This window comes from Saccopteryx leptura, chromosome 6, assembly GCF_036850995.1.
Source record: "Saccopteryx leptura isolate mSacLep1 chromosome 6, mSacLep1_pri_phased_curated, whole genome shotgun sequence".
In the NCBI taxonomy this organism is placed as follows: Eukaryota; Metazoa; Chordata; class Mammalia; order Chiroptera; family Emballonuridae; genus Saccopteryx; species Saccopteryx leptura.
The window spans coordinates 55,798,216-55,817,788 of NC_089508.1; the positions used below are offsets into that span (position 1 = coordinate 55,798,216).

Genomic DNA, 19,573 nt, shown 5'->3' on the forward strand with positions numbered 1-19,573 from the left:
ATCATGAGTGGGAAGGAAAAGGAGGCTCTTTCTAATGTAAACCACTGGCAACAGTCAGGAGGGACCATCTGTCATGGCATGCTGCATCTCGGCAAATCGTCATTGGACGTAAATTTAAGTTAATGCAGTGCCGCCTGTGCCTGCATTGTCTCTTTAAAGAGACACATCATCACCCCAATCTTGCAGGCTCATTCAGAAATTACCTTCTCTCAAGAGCTCATCTTCCTGGATTGTCATTGGTTCCATCCTCTCGTGGCTGTGACATTTATTTTAATTTCAAAAGCAATTTAGAATTCAGGCTTGAGCTCTGCCACCGTCACCACCGCTTTGTCTGCACCACAACCATGCTGCCCTACACCACTGCCCACCTCCCTGTCTGAGGGGGCAGCAAGGCCATGCGTGTGCTGCTGGCTGGTCAGGGCTGGAGGTGGAAAGAGGAGGTGGCGACCAAGGAGACCTGGTAACGGAGGCCTCCTGTCTGTACGGGCAGCTCCCCAAGTTCCCAGGTGGAGGCCTCACTCTGTACCAGTCCCATGCCAGCCCGCGACACCTGGCCCCGCCCTCCGCCTGTATGGGAAGGACCAGCGGGAGGCAGCCCCGGTGCACGTGGGGAATGGCAGCATGGAGGACTCCTGCTCCAAATACATCACCCTCATTTACACCAACTACAAGGCGGGCAAGGAAGACCATGTGAAAGAACTACGGGAGCCCCTGAGGCCTTCTGAGACCCTGCTGTCCCAGAGCCAGGGAGCCAGGCCTTCCTGTGGGCACCCAGATTTCCTTCGTGGACTACAACCTGTGGACTTGCTGCTGAATCACCAGGTCCTGGCCCTGGCTGCCTGGCTCCACCCCTCTGCTCTCCGCCCATGGCCCACGTGGCTTGCCCCAGTGCCTGGCCCAAGCTCAAGGCCTTCCTGGCCTCCGTAGGGCACATGAACCTCCCCATCACTGGGAAACAGTGAGGGCTGTGGTACCCTCAGCAGGAGACAGGGGCTGCCTTCCTCTCTTTCCCTTGGACTGATAAAATTTCCAAGGGGGAGAAAAAAGGTAATTTATAATTCGATTTGTTTGAGATTTTATTTATTCATTTTAGAGAGGAGGAAAGGGGGAAGTAGGAAGCCTCAATTCCCATATGTGCCTTGACCAGGCAAACCCAGGGTTTCGAACCGGTGACCTCAGCGTTCCAGGTTGATGCTTTATTCACTGCACCATCACAGGTCAGGCTATAAATTCAATTTAATTTAAAAAGTTATATACACACACTAACGTGGTAAAAAATTAACACTATAAAAGTGTATTCATCAAAAAGTAACTATCCATTCCATCTGAGCCAAACACCAACCTGTAACCAGTTTCTTGTGTGTTATTTCAAAGCCATTCTATACATAAAAATATGTTTTCAGGCACTAATAAAAAGATATACTGTTTAATTTTAAAGCTATTTTTTAACTCGAGACAAGGTAGAAAGGTAGAAACCTGTGGGTTAAAAAAAGCAAAAAATATATATATATAGAAAAAGGCCTGGGGTATAATTTTTTTAAATGATGTGTTGAGTTTAAAAATATTTTGATGTGCTTCAAATCATGGAAACAAGATGCCGTGAATCATGGACTGTCCCAAATAAACTGTCTAGCACGATCATATATTTTTGTGTTCACTTGGCAAGGTCATTTTAATGAGTTTACATAATAACCTACAGAAAACAGAAGCCACCAAATAAACTGGAGTAAGCAGGGAGGGGAGGGGAGGGAAGGGGCAGAAGGCAGACTGTCTCAAGAACTAGCACTTAGAGAAGAGGTGCTGAGAAGGAAAAGAGGAAGGACTGGGGAGGTAGGTGAACCGAGCTCTAAGCCACTGCTTTCCTGTAGGCTTTTCTGCAGTGCTGGAAGCGACCACGCTCTGTGCTGTCCAATACAGTAGCCACTGGGGCTATTGAGCACTAGAAGGGTGACTAGTGTGACTGAGGGATTGGTTTTGTTTAGTCCATTTAGTTTTAATTCGTTTGAATTTAAATAGCCACCTGGATTAGTGGTTTTCACACTAGACAGTGCAGATCTGAGATTTGCAAGGTCTTTGGGAGCAGCCATGAGCACAGAGAAGAATAAGAAAGAGGGAGGGAATAAGTGAGGGAAGGTAAAAGCAGAAGAGAAAAGAAGGAAGGGAAGGAGAGAGGAAGAGTGAGAAGAAAGAGGAGCCATTGGTTTACCAGAGGAGGAGGAAAAGGGAGGAGGAGAAAAAAAATAGACAGCGACAAGAAGTGAGGGAAGGAGCTGGGAAAGAGAAGGACACAGTGGAAAGGCACAAACAGCTGAGAACAACTGTCTTAAGTGACAATGAGTGACTCTGTTCCCCTGAAAGGGAGCTTCCCACCACCTCTGGCATTTATTCCGAGGTTTCTACAACAGCAGCACTGGAACGTCTTCTGGGGGCTTACTTCTGAGCAACATCCCACCTGAACTGACCGTAGGAGGCCTGCGGATCTTCACTACCTAGTCTGTGAAGGGAGCAGGGGTCTGCCATCCCAAGCACCCCTCCCCCAATGTGTAAAATAAAATAGTTTACACCAAGGAAAACCCACAGATTTGATACACCACTAGGTGTCACCATTATCAAAATGGATTATTTATTTATTTTATTTTATTTTATTTTAGTGAGAGGAGGGGAAATAGAGAAAAAGACTCCCCCATGTGCCTGACCAGGATCCACCCAGCAACACTTGTCTGGGACTGATGCTGGAATTAACCAAGCTATCCTCGGTGCCTGAGGCAGACACTCAGACCAACAGAGCTATCCTCAGCTCTCAGGGCCAATGTTCTAACCAGTTGAGCCACTGGTTGCAAGTGGGAAGAGAGAGAGAAGGGGGAGAGACAGGGGAAGAGAAACACATGGTCGCTTCTCACGTGTGTCCTGACTGGGATCTAATCTGGGACGCCCACACACCAGGCTGATGCTCTATCCACTGACTGAGTCAACCAGACAGGGCCTTTTATTTTATTTTTAACCTGCAATAGTTAGTTTTCTTCTTTGAATTTATAACTGATCTATACATTTTATTTGATATTTTCTTACTCTGTAGCACAAAAAGCAAAGTGGTTTGTGCTCTGGGATCCCACTAAATAAAGACATTCATTCTAATTTGGTTAATATTTTTTTCCAGTTACAACTCTGCTAAATGTCACAAACATGCAGTACAGGCATGCACACATGCTCACTCACTTGCTTGCCATTCATTGAGCATTTATTAGGTGCCAGGCAGGGACCTCACGTACGGCTGTGTAAGTTGTGCACTGAACAGTTCCAGGGAGACTCTGCACACATAGACCTCAGTATGAACAATGCTCCCTGAAGTTGTTCAGCTCAGAGGCTCTGCAAGACTCTGGTCTGGGCCATGGAGACAAAAGCATGGTCTCTGCTTTTTCCTTCCTCTCTGTTTTCACTCTTAGGAAAGATGGTAGGTCTAAAATTCTCTCTGTAATTAGAAATATCTGTGCCCGATATAAATTTTGAGAGTTAGACACACCATGTGTTGTTTTACTATTCATCCTCATAAGACCTAAACTTTCATTCCTTTTCAGAAAGGTAATATCCTTCATTGAGTATCTTTTATGAATAAAGCAATGTACTAAGCCAGCTGGGAAAATCAAGTCATGGCCTTTGCCCTTGAGGAATTCAAGAAGAGGCTTGATTGCACTTAAGAATCAAAACAATATCTTTAAGTTCTGCATATCTCAACCTCACCCTTGACTAGAGGAGTAGCAGCAGCAATTGAATATGAACTTGTTGGTTAGGACCTCTAGATTTTAGACTGAGTAGGCTCTCTTGGGGAATATACCCAATTAGGCTTTACTGTGTCACAAACAACCTCAAAACTTAATGACTTAAAACAACATAATTTCTCACGATTTTGTGAGTCACCTGAACAGTTATTCTGATCTAGGTTGGTATGGCAGATCTCTGAGGTTTGTAGGTGGCTCATATGGGGTTAGCTGGCCTCACTCACGTACCTGGAGATTGACAGGTGGTTGGTCAAGGGGGACTCAGCTGGGATGGCCTGTCTCTGCTCCATGTGATCTCTCATTCTCTAGCAATGGGAGCCACATGGTCGTCTCACCATGGTGATCTCAGGATACCAAAGATCAGTAAGAGAGGGCAGGCTGTACATGCAAGCACTTTTAAATTTCTGCTTGTGTCATGTTTGCTCTTGTCCTATTGGTCAAAGCAAGTCATATAGCTAATGCTGAAGTCAGTGTGAAAGATATTAGCCAAGGGTGTGGATACAGGGAGGTGTGACAAAATGAGGGCCATTACTATAGTAACCTACTGAAGCAAATTAATTTAATTTAATTCCCCCTTATTTCAGCTTTTACCAAAATGATAGTAATACTTTCTTTACCGATTGCCCAGGGATGCAAAAAGAACAAACACAGAAAAACTGCTGTATGGTATTCAAAAAAAATGGAGCACCATAAACATGAATTTTACTTCAGGTTTTTTATTTACATTTTTTTTGTATTTCTTTCATAACATAAACAATCTATACCACTTATTGAAAATTCCTATTAAATATAAAATAATATTGAATGTTAACTGTAATTTAAAAATAAAATTTTAAAAAGGTAATATTTTCAAAAGAAATTTCCATTTGCCTCATAATCTTCACCTGTAAATAGGTACATTTCAAGGCCTGTGTGTAGGGACACCCACCTAACCCACCTAACAGTGTAAGTAGGACATTATTCAGGAGTAGAAACCCAGGAATGTCCAGCCACATGCTAACTTCCACCATTGCCCCTGTATGTCAGACTTCGCAGGTACACTTTGTTCTAAATAGCTTCTCAGCATTGCACAGGTTGAATACCTGTTATTATAGAACTCTAAGGATTTATCAGATCATAAAGGGAATGATTAAGAGTTTAGTGTCTGTTCTCATTCCTTTTGTGTGTTGCCGAATATTACTAAAGATAACCACAGCTCACATTCAATTCTACTAAAACCAAGATTAGTCAAGAGCATTACTTCATCTTACTAATGACTTCTTTTCCCTATAATTTGCAATCTCTATCATTTAAATTGATAAATATTTATCGAACATCTACTAAGTGTGCAGATCTGCATAGATAATATAACTCAGCAATTCCACTCCCGGGCATTTGCTTCAGAAAGACTTGCACAAGTCCTAAGGGATCATGAACAAAGATATTCATTCACTGTAGCACTGGTCCCAGGGAATTTGGGGTGGTTGCTAGGGGAATGGAAAAGCAATAGTAGTAGCTAAATTTAAAAACAGAAATCATACCAAAGAACATCAATGCATTTTATAAGTACACTTATGTATTTAAACACATAGGAGCAGAAACATGAGAGTGAAGACCTCTGGGAGGGATGGAAATGGAAGTGAGTGTCAGGGATGAAGAGGGGGAAGATAAAATGAAACAAGAGCAGCTCCTTAGACAGACCAATGATGAGTGCGACATAAACTCCACTCACTGTACTTCATCCAGAAAGAGAGAAGGGAAGGAGGGAGGAGAACGGATGAGATGGAGAAGCGGAGAAAGTGTGTCACTCTGGCAGGGTGGATGAAGAAGGAGAATCTAGGATAGGAGAGGCCAGGGGAGAGTTGATGGGGTGGTGCAGGTGAGAGCAGAGCATGGTCAGAAGTAGAACAGTGACCTTTGGCTTCAAGCCAGTGACCTTTGGATCATGTTTATGATCCCGCACTCAAGCCAATGACCCCAGGCGCTAGCTGGTGACCTCAGGGTTTCCAACCGGGACCCTCAGAGTCCTGGGGCATTGCTCTATCCATTGCGCCATCTCTGCTCAGGCTACTACAGTTTTTAAATGACACATCTCTTATCATCAATCACCATCTCGCTCCTCTCAGCATTTTCACACACGACTCACTCTAGTTTCCACCCACTGTTTGCAGAACCAGAGTTCTCAGAGGCTCCAAGGATCACCTGTTGTCCCAGACTTTTCTGCACCCTTTGTGAACTTTCTGCTGTTTTTGTTGGCAATTGATGCCCTCTTCTCCTTAGTCTGTTCTTCTCTTTCTCTTAAAAACAAAACATTCACTTCTTTTAATTTTTAAAAATTTAACTTGTGTGACTGTTTTCATTTGTAATAAATTTGCTGTTAAAACAAACAAACAATATAGAAGTGTAACGAGTAAAACTATCTCCTTATTTCCTGGGACACTATTATTCTCATTACTTCCTGCTGCCCTAGCTAATCCCTCCGCCAGGTCTGAGCTCATTCCCTGGGCTCCCCAGGACTGCACTTACTCTAGGGAACCTGAAGACTACAGCCAGTAGATACTTCAGGCTGAAGGATGGAGAAAGTTGATGGGGTCAGGGATCGATGACATGAAGAGAACAAACGCAGAGCCAGAGTGAGTGTGAGGAGGATGGCGAGCAGCCACCTGGGAGTGGGACAATGAATGACATGTCCCTCGTGGATGTACAGATCTGACAACTTCCCAAACTTTTCCCTTTGTTGAGTGTCCTTGGTTCTCAGTCATGACTCTTGGTCTCTTAGAAGCTCTGAGGTCCAGAAGCTTCTTTCGTGGGCTTATTAATGAGACACTGTTCAGCTGTAAACTTAGAATGAAGACTCCCTGTCATGCACTATGGCCGCCTCTGCTCTGACTGGGAACTTGAACCCATCCTAGTGGGCTCACTTCCCCCATGTGAGGGAACCAGCACCAGGTACATACTCACGTCCCCTTGTCCATAAAGCCACCAAGCCACTGACTTACTGGCAATCTACCCATTGTGGTATTTATCTGAATCCATTACACTATATCTTTGTTGCTCTTCTAGGAGTTTTCTGAACCTCTTGAGGAAATCATTCAAGAAACTTGACTCCCTGCTTTAAATCACTAGTTTTCCCAGTTTTTGTAATTTTTTGAAACTTGTTTTAAGATGTCAATGTTAAAATTATTACTATTATGTAGAAATGTGGTTAAGTGCTTATAGTCCAATGTCAGGTATTTTTTTTTTTAAACAGTGTGCAAAATATGGTATATTTACTCCATAGTAACCAGGTAAATGTTTTTTTGTTGTCATGGACAAAAACAAGAATAGAATGTGTGAGAATGAAATTATTGTTGGGTAGGCTGGATTAGGAGGCGATTTTTTCTCTCACAAAAATTCCCTCTAACTACATTTGTATATAAAAATCACTTGGCTGAGCTGTTTCCCTGTTCTAGTTCAACGGTGCAAGTTCTGTTTCCAGTCTTGGCCAGGCATGCTCTATCCAGCAGTAGACTTTCTGCTGAATCATCACAAAATCACCATTCTGCTCATGCCCCTGGTGGAAGACCTAGAAGTTATCTTTCACTTTTTGTCTGGACAGTGGCAACAAGTTAGCACTGTTTCTTTTTTTTTTTCCCCTCTTTTCTTTCCTTTTTTTTTTTTTTTTTTTTTTTAAAGAGAGAAAGAGGCAGGGAGAAAGAGACAGAGAGATAGGAACATCGAGCTGATCCTGTGTGTGCCCTGCCTGACTGGGGATTGAACCAGCAACCTCTGTGCTTCAGGATGACACTCTAACCAGCTGAGCTATCTGGCCAGGGCTTAGCACTGTTTCTTTTATAGCTTTTCTCTGCCCTCTTCCCCTTCTGCTGACAGCTAATTATATGAGACCAAGTATGATGAGATTGCTCTTAATTAGTATCTCTGACTTGATTTCTTTCCTATGAATTGGGCCTGTATTAACTTGTGTTTGAGCCCAGGGATTCTTCTCATCACAGAGGTCTGATGCCTCCACTAAAAACAAACAACTCTTAGTTACAAGCATCAATACGTTTTATAATTATAGAGTATGGTGTCCTTCCTAAACAACTCAAAAGAATTTTACAAATTCTCACTGGAATTAAGTGCTCTAGTCTCTATTACAAAAATGGAATGGTGGAGGTATTTGAGGCCTTTCCCCTTCGTCATCTTCCAGGGGAAATACAATTTGAAGAGACAGCCCAAGTTTCTTGGTCCTAATTATCTGATTCCTCGAACATCCTTGAAGAACTCTCACTGTATCTTGCCATCATTTTTTTTTTTTTCATTTTTCTGAAGCTGGAAACAGGGAGAGACAGTCAGACAGACTCCTGCATGCGCCCGACCGGGATCCACCAGGGGCGACGCTCTGCCCACCAGGGGGCGATGCTCTGCCCATCCTGGGCGTCGCCATGTTGCGACCAGAGCCACTCTAGCGCCTGAGTCTTGCCATCATTTTTATCACTCACAAAATTCTGTCAAGTAAAAATGGATATATAGTATCAAAAATAAGTTTTACATACTGGTGTTTTAAAAAACCAAGATTCCGACATAAGTAGTCTAGCTACAATTTATTCCATTAAAAAGTGAACCCTGCCTGGCCTGTGATAGTACAACGAATAGAGCGTCAACCTAGAATGCTGAGGTCACTGGTTTGAAACCCTGGCCTTGCCCAGTCAAGGCACATATGACAAGCAATCAGCGAACAACTAAAGTGAAGCAACTATGAGTTGATATTTCTTCCCCCCCCCCCCACAGACACACATATATACTCTCTAAAATCAATAAATAAAAACAAAAAAATAGTGAGCCCAAACTCTTATTTTAAGGATCAGGAGTGGGGCAGGCATAAAGTTCATAGGTAAGATTTCTTTACTTGTCTCAGTGGGCTCACCATGCAGCCTTTCCTCAGGAAATATCTCTAGTTCGCGGGTTATGTTGTCTTGAGTGAGAGAATGATGAGGCCTTGGCTGCCTACCTGCTCTGCCAGCCTCCGGATATACCCGAGCCCTTTCTTGGGGCTTGAGAAGAAGCTGGACCCTTGCCAGGGCTGGCCTCTGGCCAGAGAGGCAACTCAACTTGAATGATCTGTTGGGAAGCTCCCCGGTCTCCACCTGTCCATGTCCCAAAGTCAGCAATGTTAACCACACCAGGCCTCCAGCCTACTGAGCTTTGTCAGGCACTGGAACCACAACCGGGTGGCCCGGCTCAGTGTGCAAACTGCAGCCGGCTGAGAAGCAGAAGAAGCACACTGAGTGAGCCCAGTACTCTGTCACCAGTAGAGATGAATTGCAAACTGAAATGCAAGCAAACTGGAGGCTGCTTGCCAGTTTTCCTTGTAAGGAACTGAAATGAGAGATCAGCTTATAAATTCCTACAGTTGTAGAGAACTGGAGTCTTCAGCAAGAGGAAATTACCAGCTTATTCCAATAGCATGGCATCTCTAAGCTCTGGATTACCTCCCAGCATCGAGACTCCAGTGACTGAGAGACTCCAGTAGTAAAGTTCTGAGTCTACTTGTTTAGAAGGCACATTGCTTTGGTAAAAAGACTGGTTTGTTGTGACAAAAGCTACATTCTTTGTGTATAATTATGGGGGAAAGAGATCTGGAAGTCTTCACTCATTCTTCTCTTAGGGTTCATGGATATTAGTAGGGTTACCCAAACTAGAGACTATGCGGTGAAATAGTCTCCCTTCAGCCAGTCAAGACCTTTCTTCATCAGAGGACTACCTCTTATATAGTGCTAATTTTGGGCCACCATGCTAAGTTCTTTACATCAGTGGTCTCCAACCCCCGGGCCGCGGACCGGTACCAGTCCGTGGGTCATTTGGTAACAGTCCGCAGAGAAAGAATAAATAACTTACATTATTTCCGTTTTATTTATACTTAAGTCTGAACAATGTTTTCTTTTTAAAAAATGACCAGATTCCCTCTGTTTCATCCGTCTAAGACTCACTCTTGATGCTTGTCTCGGTCACGTGATACATTTATCCGTCCCACCCTAAAGGCCAGTCCGTGAAAATATTTTCTGACATTAAACCGGTCCGTAGCACAAAAAAGTCTGGGGACCACTGCTTTACATGCCTCGTTTATTATATTTATTATATTTATATCCCCCCTAGTGCTCTTTGGGGCAAATGTACTCTAGGCCCTCATCTCTTTAAAAAGTAGGAAACTGAGACTCATAAAGGTTAAGTGACTTGCCCAAGGTCACACTAGTAGTAAGTGGTAGAGCTGAGTTTCAAAACCCAGGTTCATGTGATGCCAAAGCTCTCTGCCCTGTCCCGCTTGGCCCCCCTAACCTCGGGGGGAAGTTGTCAGTATTGATCTTAGGACTACTCCCTCTAGGTTGGCACCTGTGAGCTTGCTGGAATGTGGTCGGTGACTATGTTTTGGCTTAAAAAACAGGGGTGAGAGATGACAGTGCTTCAGGCTAAGAACAAGAAGAACAGGATCTGGACCCAACCCCTGAGGTTAGAGGAGAGCAGATCCAACCACCGGGTGTGAAAGGAGAGAAGGCTGTGAGGGCCCTTAAGCTATTATAGGCTAATGATATCTCTTAAGTAGTTTCAGTGTCAGCTAACTACGGTTTTCAGAATAGTTTACCTGGAAAGGATAAAGCATATTGCACTAAAGTTTATTTTTATTTAAAATTATAATTTTCCCTGTGCATAGAATTTTGAATTATTGTCATTTTTTAATTAACTACACAGAGTGCTTTATAAAAGTACTGCCGGCAAACCATTATTCCCCACTCATCAGAAAAAGTAGCTAAAGGATTCAGTGGATAAGTAATTGGACCGGAGTCACCAGTAACCATGGTGAGTGGTGGCAGGGGCTGGGTGAAAACTTCCAGCCCCTTATTGGGATCCAGTTTTCATTTTCTTAGATTAGTAAACCAAAACCGAGATCAAAATAATTTCCTTTCTTTTGTTTCAGGTCTACTACTATTAGGAATGTTTTTTGTTTTCCAAAATATGTTTACGCTAAGATCTCATGCCACACCCACAACCCCCATGTAAGGTCAGATATTCTTATTCCTATGTAACGGATCAGAAAACTGAAGCATATACCTGGCGAAAGATTTGCTAAGGGCTCAGCGCTGGCTGCTGGCAGAGCCGTGAGCCTGGCTTCCTTCCTGCTGGTCACATTGCCCTTCAACTGATCCTGCCTGAAACTGAGCAGGGAAGCTATGAGGTTCACACAGAGGTTAGGACTCCAAGCCACAGCTGCAGAAGTAGTTGTGAATAATGCTACAAAACTTATTCTTTTCAAAAACCTGGAAATTCGCACTGGGATCAGTGGGTCCATTCAAGTCTTGGCCTAGAGATTCCCTCAGCCACTGGCCAAAGGAAACTCCTTGGTCTTTTCCTTCTTTCTCTTTCCGTCTTCCCTCCCCTCCTATCCCCTCTAACTCTCACTGTGCTTCCCTCCACACCCTCTTTCCTTGGTCAAAGCAGACTTCATTAATCTAACAAGGAACTATGTGGTTGGGCTCGTATTCTCTTCTCCTTTACTGGAGAACGGCATTGAACCAAAACTCTGTGGGCTCAGGTTCCTCCCACCACATCTGGCTGCTTTATGCCTGGATCAGAGTGCAGGGTCCCTGAGTAACCCCACAGGGCTTGGGGAGCAGCACCCAGCCCTGTCCTGTGCTGAGCATTATGCAACTGCCACATCGTGTTCTGATCTATAGATAGTTGATCACAGCACATGGAAAACTGGGAACTCTACAACTCTGAGGGATCCAGAAATAAAACATTCCCATTTGAGGCATTTATTAGAACAACTGTGAAAAGAGCCGGCATGGGCCTTGGAGACAGAGAATCCTCTGGCTGAGATTTCAGTCAGAAGCCTTGTGAACTTGTGTACAAAAAGGAATTAACTTCTCTAAGCCTCACATTCCTCATCTGTGAAAGGGCAAACTAACACTTTCCCTAGAGGCTATAAGATGAAGTGCTAAGCACAGTGTCACGCAAACAGCAGGCACTCAATAAATGTCAGTTCTTTTCTCCCCAGTCGTTTCTTCAGCCCCATGCATGGGTGCATTCCCAATCGAGTGACACTATTTGAAGAGTTCATTCTTACCTTAAAAAAGAAATTCTCTGTGCTCTAACTCTTATGCCCAAAAGGCCAACAATTAGGGCAAACACTGTCAAATGGCACCAGCTTTGAGAAAGAAGAGTTTGGTATTAGCCGTGCACTTGAAAAGTTTTATGAAGTCACAGACTAATTCTTCCACTGATGTCTTCCCTCAGTGCTCCAGGACAGAATGGGTCCTTCCTCCAGGTTATATATCAACCTCCTATCACACTTATTACAACTGTAATGATATAGTTATTTATGAGGTTATTTGTGTTCTGTTTGCACATTTGCCAAGAACAAGGACTATCTAACAGAATGTCAGGCATATAGAGAGTGAATGAGGGAATGAGCAGAGAAGTTTCCACTTGCTTCATCTTATTCCAGTCACACATCAACTCTGTTGGTGACTCAGGGGCCGAGACTACAACCTGCATTTTACAGAAGAGGAAACTGAAGCTCAGAGGCTGCACCACTGTGAAGGCCATCTAGTAAGTACTGGGCAAGGCACTCCTACACCAAATCCTACATTCCTGGCCTCCTCACCCCTTTGCCCTTTTACTCATCGGCCTTACCCTCTTATTGATTTAGATGGTAGCATATTTTTTTTAACTGAGGTATAATTGACATATAATATATTTTTAGGTATATAACATAATAACTCAATATTTGCATACACTGTGAAATGATCATCACAATAAGTCTAGTTACCATACAAGGTACAAAAAAAATGCTTTTTTCCCTTATGATAGAACTTTCAGGATTTACTGTCTAGGCAACTCTCAAATATGCACTACAATGTTATTGACTATAGTCACCATGCTGTTTGTTGCATCCCCATGACTTATTTATAATTGGAAGTTTGTACCTCTTGACCCCCTTCAACCCATTTCACCCACCTAACTCGCCTTTCCTCTAGTGACCACCATTCTGTTCTCTGTATCTGTGAGTTATGTTTTTTAGATTCCACATAAAAGTGAAGTCATATGATATTTACCTTTCTCTGACTTATTTTACTTAGCATGATTTCCTCAAGGCCCATTCATGTTGTCACAAGTAGCAAGATTTCATTCTTTTTATGGCTAGGTAAAAAGGTAGTATGCCGTTGTGTAGATATACCACATCTTTATCCATTCATCTATTGATGGATACTTAGGTTATTTCCATACCTGAACTATTACAGCTAGTGCTCGACTTACAACCACAATTGGTTCTGACAGACCGGTTGTAACACGATTTGGTCATAAGTTGAATGTACAGTACTGTGAAATGATGTTATAAAAATCTTTAAGTCATATTTTATCATAATTTCTTTCATTATTGTTATATATCATAATTTTCTTTGTTCATTTTATGCCATTTGTATCATCTCTACACCATTTTGTTTCTTATTTTTACATTCGTCAGGTTTAAGTAAAACACTGCATTACCAGTACAACTGGTTTAATATTTGCAAAGACAATTTCCTCTTGGTAGACATCTTGGGAGGGGTTTGATGAAAAATACCCAAGACACAAAACACAAACTGCTGTACCGAGTCTGGCATAACAGTTGAAATGGTGCATGCGGAGATGGTAATGCTGCCAGAAGCTGGTCCACACTGTCGTACGCCCAGCTGGGCAACGCTTGCACTGCCAGACACGGAACAGTTGTGGCTAGCGATTGTGGTCGTAAAGTCGAATGGTCGTAAGTTGCATAGGTCATAAGTTGATCAATATTTGTATAAATAATGCTGCAGTAAATATAGGGGTGCATATATCTTTTCGAATTAGTGTTTTTGTTTCCTTCAGATAAATATCTACTAGTGGAATTGCTGGATCATATGGTAGTTCTATTTTTAACTTTTAAAGGAACCTCCATAGTGTTTTCCACAGTGGCTGCATCAATTTATACTCAAACCAACAGTGCAACAGGGTTCCCTTTTCTCCTAAGATCTCCTGGCCAAAACATTATTTCTTGTCTTTTGATAATAATTATTCTAACAGGTGTGAGGTGATATCTCATTATATATATATATATATATTTTTTTTTTTTTTACTTTTCTGAAGCTGGAAACGGGGAGGCAGTCAGACAGACTCCCGCATGCGCCTGACCAGGATCCACCCGGCACGCCCACCAGGGGGCGATGCTCTGCCCATCTGGGACATCACTCTGTTGCAACCAGAGCCACTCTAGTGCCTGGGGCAGAGGCCAAGGAGCCATCCCTAGTGCCCGGGACATCTTTGCTCCAATGGAGCCTCTGCTGCGGGGAGGGGAAGAGAGAGACAGAGAGGAAGGGGGGGGTGGAGAAGCAGATGGGCGCTTCTCCTGTGTGCCCTGGCCAGGAATCAAACCCGGGACTCCTGCACGCCAGGCCGACGCTCTACCACTGAGCCAACCGGCCAGGGCCTCTCATTGTATTTTGATTTGCATTTCCCTGATGATTAGTGATGTTGAGCACCTTTTCATGCGCCTGTTGACCATCTGTATGGCCTCTTTGAAGAAATGTCTATTTGGTCCTCTGTCCATTTTTTAAATTGGGTTGTTTGTTTTTTTGCTATTGAGTATATGAGTTCTTTATATATTTTGGATATTAACACTGTATCAGTGGTCCCCAACCCCTAGGCTGCAGACAGGTACCGGTCCATGGGCCATTCTGTACCGGTCCACAGAGAAAGAATAAATAACTTACATTATTTCCGTTTTATTTATATTTAAGTCTGAATGATGTTTTATTTTTTAAAAATGACCAGATTCCCTCTGTTACATCTGTCTAAGACTCACTCTTGACACTTATCTCGGTCACATGATACATTTATCCATCCCACCCTAAAGGCCAGTCTGTGAAAATATTTTCTGACATTAAACCGGTCTGTGGCCCAAAAAAGGTTGGGGACCACTGAGATATATGATTTGCAAACATTTTATCTTATTCCATAGGTTGTCCTTTCATTGTGTTGATGTTTCCTTTGCTGCGAAGAAATTTTTTGGTTTGATATAGTCCCATTTGTTTATTTTTTCTATTACCTTTGTTTTTGGAGTCAGATCCAAATAAATCATCATCAAAACTGATGTCAAGGAATTTATCTATGTTTTCTTCTGGGAATTTTATAGTTTCAGATCTTATATTCAAGTCTTCAATTAATTTTGAGTTAATTTTTGTGTATGATATAAGACAGTAGTTTAATTTCATTCTTTTGCATGTGAATTTCCAGTTTTTCCAACACTATTTATTGAAGAGACTGTCCTTTCTCCATTGTACCTGTATATTCTTGCATTCTTTCTCATAGATTAATTAACCATCTATGCATGGGTTTACTTCTGTGATCTCTCTCTGTTCCATTGACCTATGTGTCTGTTTTGATGCCAATACAATAATTTTCTGATACTACAGTTTTGTAATACAGTTTTAAATCAAGGAGTATGATACCCCTGGCTTTTGTTTTTTATTCTCAAGATACTTTGTCTATTCAGGGTCTTTTGCGGTTCCATACAAATTTTAGGACTGTTTGTTCTGTTTCGGTGAAAAATGCCATTGGAATTTCGATAGGGAATGCACTGAATTTGTAGATTGTTTTGGATAGTATGACATTTTAACAATATCAGCTCTTCCAATCAGGTGATGACCTTTTAGAGGAGCTTTGTTCCCTGAAGCCTTCTGTCCATGTGTGTCATTTGATGGGCAACCGCCTCATTTTGGATGCTGAAAGTCTACTTTCCACCCTTACCCACTCAGTAATGGTTACTTATCAGCTGACAACAGCCCCATCTGATGACGGCAAAGCAAGCTGGTACAAGTTCAGCCACACAAGCCTCCGGTGAAGCCTCTGGCAAGGAAAGTTTCCAGAGTTGAGAACTTAAGCAGGTTAGCTTTGTGCTATTTGGGGGGGGAGGGCTCAACCTTCAGCTTCAATACTTTGGTCATTTCATACATTTCTGTTTGTTTTTCCTCTTTGCTCCTCTAACAAAAAAAAAAAAAAATCGTCCAAAGCACGTACCACAATCAGTCTAAGTTTACATTCTCTTTTAATTGCTACCCATTCTTCCTCATTAACCAGGTCTCTGATCTAGATATGCAGTGAACATCCCAACACTCTCCTTTTTTCCCATCAAGCACAGTTCACAATTTTGCCTTACTGTTCCATTAAATCCAACCCACTTTTTAAAAATCTCTCCATCTCTGGGGATCCCTGGAGAACACTTAGAGGTGCATGTTCGAGGAGAAATTGAACTTAATGTTTAGCCAGATGTTATGGGAAAACCACTGGAGTGGGAGTAACAAAATGCATGTTCATGGCCTGGTTTTCCTTTAACTAGTCCTGAGATATGGGGCAAGTGATTTCACCCTGATGGGTTCAGTATGTGCATCTCTGAACTGCAGTGGCTCCTCCCCTCTCTTGGGTGCCTCTAATACATTCATCTTCTAAAGCCCTTGATGACAGATTAGAGACACAAATGTCTTTAAAACCACAAATGAAATGCTCACTCACCTCTCGGGAGCTCACTCAAGGCTCTTTATCAGGAGTTGCATGCAGAAAAGGTCATCCTTAAGCCTACTCTGGTCTGGAAGTACTTGTAACAAGATTGTCTTTGTAACTACTTCCTTAACCAGACTTCAGAGACCTTTATTAACCAAGCAATAGCTGAACTGATAGGGAAAGAACAGTTGTACCCCTTGAAATGGGGATGGCATGTGCTTCCTGATTGCTCTCAGCAGAGAATTTTCTCTATCCCTCTGAACCCACCATAGACTGGTGGCCTCACCAGTCACTGAGGCCAGCCTGAGAGTCCACTTAGGCTGGGGGGTCCTCCTAGACCTGAGAGAGGAAAGGGCTGGTCAAGCCGCTGTGGTCAAAAGAAGAGGGCAAGACAGACCAGGTCATGAAACCGGGGGTCATGTACCAGTGCTCAGGGTGGGCACTCTTCAGCGGGACCATGTGGCCTGAACAATGTCCGTCGGCAGCAGGGAGCCAAGAGAACAGGCCGGGTCACAGCGGGAAGAAAACAGCCCTGCACCAGGAGCAGTGCAGGGGAACTCAGTGGGCCAGGGAAGTCAAAACACAAATGACAAGAGTGGTGAGAACAGCAAGTCATGATAACAGCAGCAGGAAGATTTAGGAAGTATTGGGGACAGTAGGTTACCGTATTTTCCCATGTATAAGGCACTCCCATGTATAAGATGCACTTTAATTTAGGGGCCCGAAATTTGAAAAAAAAAATTATATAAAGTTATTGAACTCAAGTTTTATTCATCATAAAATGCATACAACTCCTCATCCGCACAAAAAGCGGGAAATTCAAGTAAAAAAATCTACCACTGTATAAGACGCATCCAGTATTGAGACCCCAAATTTTTTGAGAAAGGGTTTGTCTTATACATGGGAAAATATGGTAATTAGACCTTGGACTTAACAACATAGATTACATACAAAGGAGATCATAATCACACAAATATGACTAGATGTATGTATTCAAATATCTAAATAAATGTAGCTATGTGAGAAAAGTGGGCAGAAATAAGCAACAGTGATGATAATATGCACTGGAAACAGAACTGAGACACTGATTTAGACCAAGATGCAAAATGCTTAGTACAGTGCTTGACACATACTAGGTACTCGATAAATCACGTAAATCCCTTTCTTCCTTCCATCTTCCACTGCTACCCAAAGAAGGGACCTGCCCCTCATCTCAACTCACACCCCTCTTGCCCAGAGAATGAACAGATTATGAACAACCCTGAACCTTGTCTGCTCATCTGTTATTAGGGGAAATCTAATTGTTTAGTAAAGCTATTCACTTGCACACTACTGTGCTATTTACCTATTCTAAAATAATGTCTTTGCATCTGAATTTCGAAGGTAAGACCTTATCAGGAAGCACTATACAATCCACAGAAATTATGCATTATTGAATGCAGCCCCTCTGCTGTCTTCTAGTCCCTAATATGTTCCCTGTCCAGAAACTAGAGCGCTGAAGGAGAGGCTTGTCCACTTGGCATTGCACTTAGAGGGCTTCTCATTAAGGGCAGTGAGAGACCAAGGACACTAGAGTGAATCCCTACACGTTCTCTTCCCAATGGGAGTGATCACACACGCCTACCAGCTGCTTCCACAGAAAACTGGGTTCCCAGGTCAGCCGCGTTCAGGAGCGCCCGGTCCACTGCCCCACCGAGAACGGCTGAAGTCAGGGCTACAGCTCACCTGGGAACTGGGGCGCCATACCTTCTGTAGGCAGGGCGTCCTTCCTCTCCGCACGATGACATCACGGAGCGGAGTTGCTCCATAAAAGCAACTCGCCAGGAGCCGCGAGCGCAAACACCACAGCGCCAGAGCTGCGCACGCGGTTCAGAGCACGCCCGCCAGCCCCAGCTCCGGGACCAGAAACAGAAGGTGCCCGAATCCAAGGCAACCCGCGTCTGCCCAGCAGGAGCCACCCGAAGATGCCCCACTGCAGCTTGCACGCAGCGGCCATGCTACTGCTCGTGATCTTAAAGGAACAGCTTTCCAGCCCAGCCCCACTCAACGGTAAAGTTTCTGCCTCTTTCCTAACAGTCCTGGAGCGCTCAGCCACACCTGGATGGAAGGATTTCCTGCGGGACTCTTTTAACAATAAAGTTAAAATCATTTAGAGGAAAACAGGGAAAGACATGCATAGTATCAAATGGCACATTTTTTTTGAAGGGATGCTCCATTTTTCCTTGGAACGCACGACCTGCTTTGGTTGGGGGAAACGCATTATTTTCGTATTAATATTTTTGCGTGTCCTCTAAGCACCTGGAGCTCCGGAGAGGTTGCTTGGGAACTTGCTCACTGGGGAGGTGGAACCAGGATTTAAAATATTGTACTCCGGTTCACGTGCGGATTGTAAAGTGACTGTGGCATCCTGAGCAGTGTCACTACCAGAAAGGGTTTGCAGTCGCTCCAGTGCAGAACCCTCCGACCCGCGACCTGCAGTGGGTGCTTTACTTTGGAGGAGAGACTCTGCCATTAAGTTTTACGTACAAGTCAACGGGATGATGTATTCCATCCTTAATCATTGTTTTTCTCTAGAAGGGCTCTACTGCCCTGAATGCACTGTGTATGTGCACTCAGATGAATATACACACCTTGTTTCTGTGTGTAATTAGGGCTCTTAACCCCAAAGGGCTGGAAGCTGAGGGTGTGGAGTTAGGTGTCGAAGGTGGTGGGTGGATGCCACTGTAGACTCAGATCTGTGCAGTCAACTGGGGTGAGTAGGTCAGGTTAGTCAGTCCTTTGTAGCAAGAGGAAGATGCCAAGCTTTTCCTTGCCTCTCCAACAGCTAGGTGAATGCTTTTCTGAGAGAGTAAATAGTGACTTTTGTGGAAACTTCCTGGGTAATAGATTGTGGTTCCTGCTGTTGACAGGGTTTTCCTCAAGCTGTAGAGACATTTGTGGGTGCTGTGATTCTTGGACCCAGGTTAGATTGAAACGTTTATATTAGGGCCCAAAGGGACCATACTGGCTTAAAATCTATTCTCCCTGCCTGGGCAGTGGTGGTGGGAAATTGTCCTGTTCAGCAGCGTGAAAGCTTGAACCCGGCTTTTTTTTGGAGGTCACTGTGCCTGGAGGGCAGGGCCGGAGAAAGTGGGGAGCTGGGCTGTCAGCAGCTTTGGCTAAGTTCAGTTATAATCCTCTGGCTGGCACAAACAGTGGTTTTCAATCTTTTTATACTCGGAGACTGGTGAAAACAGGAGAATTATTTTGGGGACCACTAAGGCCGA

The 19,573-nt window shown here is 43.5% G+C and overlaps 1 protein-coding gene and 1 pseudogene across 1 annotated transcript in view; both read left to right on the forward strand.

The window, feature by feature from the left end:
- The first annotated feature begins 344 nt into the window (after window positions 1–344).
- Window positions 345–962, forward strand: LOC136376836 (glutathione S-transferase P pseudogene; annotated as a pseudogene).
- A 17,027-nt stretch (window positions 963–17,989) lies between these two features.
- CA12 (carbonic anhydrase 12) overlaps window positions 17,990–19,573 on the forward strand; it is a 65,984-nt gene continuing 64,400 nt past the window's right edge. The window contains exon 1 of the mRNA XM_066344296.1: window positions 17,990–18,356. Within this exon, the coding sequence (XP_066200393.1) occupies window positions 18,272–18,356 (85 nt within the window). The 5' untranslated portion in view covers window positions 17,990–18,271. The remainder of the gene's footprint in view (window positions 18,357–19,573) is intronic.